The 9,146-nt window shown below is 35.8% G+C and overlaps 1 protein-coding gene across 2 annotated transcripts in view; it reads right to left on the bottom strand.

The window, feature by feature from the left end:
* Positions 1–523: 523 nt before the first annotated feature.
* The window catches only part of LOC144435024 (translation initiation factor eIF2 assembly protein-like), a 66,204-nt gene continuing 57,581 nt past the window's right edge, over positions 524–9,146 (bottom strand). For both annotated transcript variants that reach the window (XM_078123564.1, XM_078123573.1), the window contains one exon: positions 524–4,879. In XM_078123564.1, the coding sequence (XP_077979690.1) occupies positions 4,838–4,879 (42 nt within the window). In that variant the 3' untranslated portion in view covers positions 524–4,837. The remainder of the gene's footprint in view (positions 4,880–9,146) is intronic.

Here is a 9,146-nt window from a genome sequence, read left to right as displayed (position 1 = left end):
TTAAGTACTGGCCATAGCTCATTAAGCCTTCCTGGAAATGCAGTCAATATGACAAGTGAAGGTTTGTCCCGTAGCCAGGTAAACCTGGTGTGTAATTCAGTTAGCTAGCCCATTGCAATTAAATGAAGCAATTTCAACTTTTAAAGTAACAGCTATGTAAATATGTTACTCTTTAATGATAATACTTTATTCTCCCAAATAAATTCGGAAATTTGTTTATGGTTGCCACAAGAGCAGTGCCATAGTGTTGAAGAAGAAGGGGGAAACCGGAGGACCCAGGGAAAACCTGCGTTGTTCGGCAGGGTCAAATTGAGCATCACCCTTCTTCCACACAGACCTGGTTAAATTTTTAAATCAAACTCAGCCGACACCTGGCAGGTTCGAACCCAGACTGCAGAGGTAAGAGGTGTACAAGCTAACTGCTTGGCAACAACAACCCCTTAGCTTAATATCCATATACTGCACACATTGTTCACAAACCATACATATAATTTTCATACCACACATAAAAAAGGTGTCATGGTTTCTGTAAGAACTAATTTATTTTCTTTAAAAACCACCACTACATCTCTGATTTGTGAAAATTATTTATTAGTGATGTGTATGATGAAAATGTTTCTACATGCTGAAGTACAATTGTGCAATACGTACATATCACATATCATGTCAAGACAGGTAAAAATAAGAAGCATTTTCTCTACGGGTGATGTAATACATTGTACACCATTGTAAACAATGCCTGTGTGATTGTGATGTAACACATTGTACACCATTGTAAACAATGCCTGTGTGATTGTGATGTAATACATTGTACACCATTGTAAACAATGCCTGTGTGATTGTGACTTAATGCACCATTGTAAACAATACATGTGATTGTGGTGTAATGCACCATTGTAAACTGCCTGTGTTATTGTGACGTAATATATTGTGCACCATTGTAAACAATGCCTGTTTAATTGTTTTGTCATCAACTCTGAAAATGCACTCTAGTCCATTAGAATGGTATTCATGGAAACTAGTAAATAATTCAAAGCTTATCATCCTAAGATTTCAGCTATCATGAATAAATAAAGTTTGGTCTGAAGTGGTTTCTGTGAAGTATTAATATCATTGACTAGTTAATAGCAAACAAGGCAAGATCATCAAAACCTAAAAGTCTAACAATATAATATAGTCGTACTACTTGAATAAATATGTTAAGAAAAACAAGCGACCTATCGGTCAGAATAGCTCCGCTGGTTTTTTTTTAATTTAATTTTTTATTTTGGTGACATGTAGAAGTGGTTCAGGTCTTCAGCTCTTCACTATGCAGTTTTGTTTTAGCGATGCAATAAAGTGGTTAGTGGTTTCATATGATGTCTCACTATAAAACACATTTTACACAGAAGTTGGTAATGTATTGTACTTTTATACCATAGTCACCATTTTATAACAAAAATCTACTGTTATGAAAAATTGCACAAAATCTCAGAAAAAAATGACTGGGAAATGCACACAAGAAAAAGAAAAAAAGAGGATTTTGAGGTTGGCTATAAATAATTCCAGTGTCTTACAGCTGTAACCCTGGAAAATTTTAATGATGAATGAAATAAACTAGGGATCTAAAATAATTTTGAGGCAATTTGAATTTCAATTTTCTAACAAATTTACAAAGTCAACAACATTCAACTTGTACTAGTTGTGGTAGATATATATAGGGAAGAAATGTATTAATCGCCATCTTAGTTTCCGTACGGCGACAATCTCAAGTACCCGGAAGAGAGTCATTCTCAGCCATACGTTACAGTGGTAACACTCGTTCATGTTCGGTTACCTTTCACAAAGAAAACACAACGAAATGGTTGAAATGATCTTTTTTTTTATTTCTTTTCATCACAACAACAAAATCTGCGTGATCAAAAGTGTTGTAAACTAAACCAGAAAGAATTATCGGACTGGCTAAACTTCCCGATGAACTGGAGTAAGGTCCTACTACTTCCAAGTAAGCCTCGATAGTACTATAGTACGTGAGAAAATCGTCTCAAACTAGCGATACAACTTTCAAAATATAACTTGACATGTCTTCATTTGTTAGAGTTGTACAATTCAAGACGGGTTTTCACTAGAAAACAACAATTCTGTGAATAATGACACTCTGAACGCAGCGATTTCTCGGACGATGTTACCACTGTAACGTATGGCTGACAACGACTTGCTTCCGGGTTAGTCCCTCGTGCATAAGGGTGGGTTGTCGGCGATTAATACACACATCGTCTGATATTTTAATTCACAGTGTTTCTTGTGACCGGCGCCTGTCAGCAGACTCTGCCATTTTTTTCATCATTCCATTGTATTTAAACCTTGTACTTGACATTTCGCAATATTTATAATTCTCAACAAAATACCTCAACATGCCTCACTTCGCTCGTACTCAAAGCAGCCCCGCGCGTAGTCCTGCTTGCATACGGAGGAATTCGGAACTCGATTCTGACAATTGTCCCTCCCCTCCGGTGTTTAGAGTCAAGTCAGTAATACAGACTCGTGCACCCGAGGACTACCCCGCGCGGTATGATCACTGACACTGATGACATGATGAGAGAGAACCTTTTCGGATTTACATGTAAAACGGGGAAAGATACGCAAAACATAATGCAAAGTCTGAAGCCAAATTAAAGTTGTAATTATTTTAATTATTTTTACTTGCCAAATATTTGCATTTTGGAAAGGCAAGACACGTTCATGTCGTTTAACTTTACATGTGAACTGTCGGCCATAACTTCAACCGCATGCCTGGCATGCCCTTCCTTACGCAAGTTGTCTGAATTCTGGTTCACTGTCATTCCAAATTGCACGACAATATAGAATTAACCACAAGTTACATGTTATCTGAAAACATCACACTTTTATAGTGGGTCTGAAGTGTGATTTTACTGAGTACCAAGAACGTCCTGTGTTGATACTCAAGATACTTGCTGTGGAAAATCGCTCGGTCGAATGAGGTCACCTTCAGCTTCTGGTCGAATCAGGATAGAGTAAGCAAATGAGGATGTTGCGGACTGGCTGATTATGTAGAAGGGTGCAGAATTGGATTTGAAGTTTACAACCCTGTTTCGAACAAACGCTTGTCATTTGGGCGCCCAATGCGTAGAATTATGACTTTAGCACATATTACATTGCTTGTTTGACGTCAATAGTGTCTTTTGAAAAGTGGCAGTTTACTTAAAGTCTCGTCGACTGATTTCCAATATGGCGTCGGTCATTATGCTCATTAACATATTCATTTTTTTTTCAAATTACAAAAAAAAAATCATAAAAAATAAAAATGAGGATGTGCTGACTTGAAATTAACAAATCTGAGTAAGCTACCCCCTGCGCATCAACACGCCAGATATCAAAGCAATCTAATAAGAGGTTTTCAAGGAGTTGATGAAAATGACATTTTATGAAAAAAAAATCATAAAAAATTGAAAATGGCACAGATCAACTTGGCATGAACAAATCTGAATAGCCTCCCCCCAGGGAACATGCACACCAAATACCTAAGAATACTGACTGTCACTTCCGGAGAAAATAATGAAAATATAAAAGTTTGACGGACACCTATGATTCACTCTAATCTCTATACCTCAATACCCACCTATACCTAACGCTACGCTTTCAGCTTTCGCTGACAGCGGAGCTAAAAATTGGAACTATCCTACAATTGATTGTCATAGACATTTAACCATTTACTATTCCACTGAAAACATAACAAGTTCTTGATAACAATAATTGGGAAGTTCATTTTCAACTACACAAATACCAAGTATATTCAAGTTATGATTTCCATAGTCAACTCTGTTTTCTCTAGTTTTGGTAGTAATATAACGTTTATATTTCAAAGAGCAATTGAAACCAACTACTTGCAACTAACTTACACCTATACATATCAGAATACTTGCCATCATACACTTTGTTTCAGTTGTTACCATGGTAACATGCTAAATATTGTAATAGAGTGTACAAAACAACTGAATTTATTACCTGTAATACTATTTCACATCATGCTTGAGGGTCAAAGCAGAACAAAAGGTCACTTAATTTATTCTCACATGTGCCTATGAAAGCATATAGTTATCATGGTGTGTTGATTTCTTGGTGTTAATCAAATAATTGTTTTAAATATTTTGATTACATGGGTAGGTGGTAAATTTCTATTTCAGTTAATGAGAATTCAAAGACTGTATCTGATTTAACTCTACAGCAGTATGCTATGTAATGGAATAGGTTTACTACAAGTCAGTGTCCATTAATGTGTAATGATTTGTAGGAGGTGTGATATACAGTCCTCCCTTATGGTAACATGTCACGATTTGGATGTGTGTAATTATAATCACACATCATTCATTTGGCTGTAACTAAAATTTGTTTTGATCAGGAAAGATTACCACGACCAAAATATTGCGAGAAAATGTTCAACTTGTGATTCAAATATATATGACCCTCTGATCATATATGGATACTGCAACTATTGATGTGTTATTTCTATTCACTATGCATTCACAACCTCAAATTTTAACTCCATACATAAAATTAGTTTCCACATCAGAATATTACCCTGTGCTTAAATTATAGTATTTCCAGAGATTGATCAGTCAGAAAGTACATGCATGTTTCACTAACACAACAGCTAAAGAGTTATTTTTTGTCAAGATTGCAAGTTACAGTGGCTTTAATAGGTTCTATTAACTTGGAAATGTTAAAATGTTTTCCTTTCTCACATCCACCTTGTGATATTTAAAGAGTGGCACAAAAAATAAGTACATTCTAGCCAATATTTTAAAAGAGGAAAGAGATACAAGTGTCAAGCTTAGGTTTACTTCTTCTCTTCTGGTTTCCGATCTTGAGATTTGATCTCCTGTTAAAAGAACACATCATACAATCAGTTTAGAGTTAAAGTTGACACAACAATCAAGCCAATAATTTCACTTTTCAGGGCTTGAAATACCCACTTTATCCCAGTGCAGACTGTATATTTCAAAACTGAGAAGTATAGTGCCAATGTTAGTTATTAGCCCCCTATGGGCACATTAAGGAAAGGACTATAGCAATATCCATGTCTGTCTGTGCATCCATGCATGTCTATCCATGCTCAGCCATATCTCTGACACCCATGGCTCAATTTCAACCAAACCTGGCAGAAATGTTAAACACTATAATGTATAATAAGGTTGCTTAATTTATGACCTTCATGTTTCACCTTTTGGCAAAATGGCAGCCATATTTGTGAAAAACATACACATTTTGCCTTATATCTCCAAAAGTTTGATACATATGGACACCATTCAAATATCTATCCATATCATCATTAGTTAGCTTACTAATGAGATCTTGACCTTGGCCAGCATTTTCAAGGTCAAATGGCCAAAATGTATTTTTCTACCATCATTTACACAGAGACTTCATTCATGTATCTACATGTGCCCTGGTGTATATCATCAAAGGTTCATAGCAATATTATAAACAATATTTTTTTTGTATTGGACAATTCTTTTGGTTTAAACACACACATTTTATAAAGATGTCCAGATAAGGCCATTCCTTTACTTGTACAGCGTTAAAGGGGAATACAATCATACATGGTTTCGGTGTTCATGTACACATACATCTATTTTAATAGCAAGTTTTAAAACCTAGCACATCAGCTGTATTGTGAATGTGTGCCACATTTCCCCATATGAGAGCAGTATTGGTGTTCTTATACCTTATAGGATATCAGGGTTAATCATTCTTTGATAGCCATGCTGGGGGTGTCGAATTCATAAACCATCACCACCTCCAAAATTAGTAGGCAATTCAAAATAATATAATGTTGGCAAAGCACTGATATCTGAGTAACAGTGTATATAATGGTAAGCAAGGAATAATCGAAAGCAAAGGATCAATAGGGGAAAAGGTGGGATAAGATTCAGAAAATGTGACTGCTGTATGCATTTCAGGGTAGACGTTGGAAAACAATTGTAGCATAATTTGATGGTGCCGAATCTAAAAATAGCACCAATGGCGTTATAGCACAACTGTACAGTTTTAAAATGATTATCCAGTTAACTATCCAGCCCTGTTGTTATCTTTGCATTATACAAAATCATTTGGCGGTTGCTATGGGCACATTTACATACATGTACATTTTTTGAATGCTTAATATTCACTTGTCTATTTCTATGTGTTAGGACCATTTGCATACACTTTTTGAATGTTCACTTGTCTAAAAATCCCTGTTATTTTTGTGAACGACACCACTGTTTAATTGTTGCTATGGGCGTGGTCATGGTTGGTAGTGATATTTCCATACATTTCATGTTTACTCACTTGCCTACCAGGTGTTGTTATTTTAGCAAACATCTCACAATATTTCAGTCTCACTGACCCAAGTTCTTTTTGAGATTTAAAAATTCACATTTTTACACCTAATTTGCATATCACTGATAAGATCATTAAACGTTTAATATTTCAACTTGGAGCACTGACATTAAAGACTTACTGGTTAGTCTAGTGCCTCAACTTGGAGCATTGACGTTAAAGACTGACTGGTTAGTCTAGTGCCTCAACTTGGAGCATTGACATTAAAGACTTACTGGTTTGTCTAGTGCCTCAACTTGGAGCATTGACGTTAAAGACTGACTGGTTAGTCTAGTGCCTCAACTTGGAGCACTGACATTAAAGACTTACTGGTTAGTCTAGTGCCTCAACTTGGAGCACTGACATTAAAAGACTTACTGGTTTGTCTAGTGCCTCAACTTGGAGCACTGACATTAAAGACTTACTGGTTAGTCTAGTGCCTCAACTTGGAGCACTGACATTAAAGACTTACTGGTTTGTCTAGTGCCTCAACTTGGAGCACTGACATTAAAGACTTACTGGTTTGTCTAGTGCCTCAACTTGGAGCATTGACATTAAAGACTTACTGGTTAGTCTAGTGCCTCAACTTGGAGCATTGACATTAAAGACTGACTGGTTAGTCTAGTGCCTCAACTTGGAGCACTGACATTAAAGACTTACTGGTTAGTCTAGTGCCTCAACTTGGAGCATTGACATTAAAGACTGACTGGTTAGTCTAGTGCCTCAACTTGGAGCACTGACATTAAAGACTTACTGGTTTGTCTAGTGCCTCAACTTGGAGCATTGACGTTAAAGACTTACTGGTTAGTCTAGTGCCTCAACTTGGAGCATTGACATTAAAGACTTACTGGTTTGTCTAGTGCCTCAACTTGGAGCACTGACATTAAAGACTTACTGGTTAGTCTAGTGCCTCAACTTGGAGCATTGACGTTAAAGACTTACTGGTTTGTCTAGTGCCTCCACTTGGAGCATTGACGTTAAAGACTTACTGGGTAGTCTCCCTATATCCACATTTAGTAGGTTCTTAACAACAGACTTCATAATTTGTGTACAGCTATCAATAGAGATATTATGGGCCAAAAGGTCATAGTACACTTGTTTGATACTATCAGTATACTTTCCATCCTGAAATGTAATTATGTTATCCTCTTTCATAAGTTCAGATATTTTTTCTTCCAACTCAACGTTTTCATTTTCCAATAGATGTATGACTTCAATATCAGTGTCTGATTGGTTGATATTTTCCCTATATGAGTGTGCTTTTCCTATCCCATAACTCTCATTCTTCTGTTCATTTGTTTTCTCTTTGACAATTCTTTCCAATTCATTTTGAAGCTTTTGTCTGTCTTTATTTAAATCATCAACCTGTTTCTCATACTCTTGTATTGTTTGTTGTTGTTCATGAACTACATTCTTCATTTCTACAATTTTTTCATCTCTTCTCTTCATTCTTTTATTTACATTTCTTGGTATCAGTGATGAGAGTTTGGATTTTAGATGATTTATTTCATTTAGTTTTTGTTGATACTTTGTTTGTAACTTCTCCATTTCATTGACCTTGTGTGATAGCTCAGTTTTTTCAACTGTCACTTCCTCCATTGCCTGTGCTAAGTTGCTAATCTCCACATATGCATTAGTTAGATTGGATGTTAACATTGACAAAGCCTGATTCTGTATATTTATGGTATTTTCCATCACATTAGTTGTATTTCCTACTTCTACTTGTCCAAGGGGGGTTCCCTGACTTCCTGAACTAACTACTGGATTAGGTAACTTATACATCTGTTGAAGGAACAGCTGCAATTCTCCATGTCGCCTACGACTTTGTAGCTTGGTACATTTATCATATAACCTATTCCACTGATGTAAGAGTGCATCTACACTAGGCCCTGTTTCACAACTTGGAATCATCAAAGCTTTAACCCATACTGTGGTGTATTTCCAAGGTATTTGATTTCGAACTAGAAAAGCACGCAATTCTAAGACATGCCTAATCTCGAAATCTACAGGAATGTCTGTACACTCCACAAAGTTACATGTTTTCAAATTTTCTGATGTTATGTTTCTTCTCCTGAATAGTTCAGAAAGTTCTTTTTAACTTGTCCTTGAATGAGCTCATGTAAAACTTCAACCCCTCTACCTTCTTGTTTGGCTTTCACTATGTATTTCCTAATTTTTCTTGTAAAATTACTGATTGTAGCTGGTAGTGCTATGTCTGGTTCAAACATACGAATGATGACTGGTAACATTAACTCCTGTCTCCTGAAGACTATGGTGCAAATTCATATACAGTTCATTTGTAAGAGGAATGTCATGTGCACACGCAACTACAAGATTCTCCTCTCCTCCCACTAGTTCAGAAAGACTGTCAACTATTCTAAGTGCTACTTCCATCTTGTCTGTTCAAATAAAACATCAGAATGTCTATTAGTACTTATTATTAAAATGAATAATCATTTTTTTATTATTTCATATGTCCAATATTTATGATATTTGTCTACGGATTGGAAAAAATATCCAAATGAAATAAATGAGCACAAAAGAGAAAACTATAAAGACAAAATTGTCATCCCATTAATTTGACTGACACTTGTGTAAAAGAAAACTGTAGTTCACATGTTTTTTGTCATAATACTATGCATGGTACATAATGGGGTAACCAAATGTGATCTCAAAATCTAAAAAACCAACAGAAAGACAAAAGAAGTAAATAAAGAAATCATTGAAATCCCACAGCATGTGAAAGCAATCAACATTCTTGGTGTTACTAGTTTCTAACTCAGACA

Source organism: Glandiceps talaboti, chromosome 1 (genome assembly GCF_964340395.1).
Source record: "Glandiceps talaboti chromosome 1, keGlaTala1.1, whole genome shotgun sequence".
In the NCBI taxonomy this organism is placed as follows: Eukaryota; Metazoa; Hemichordata; class Enteropneusta; family Spengelidae; genus Glandiceps; species Glandiceps talaboti.
Note: the sequence above shows the minus strand (reverse complement) of the source record. Positions and strands in the feature narration are given on the sequence as shown.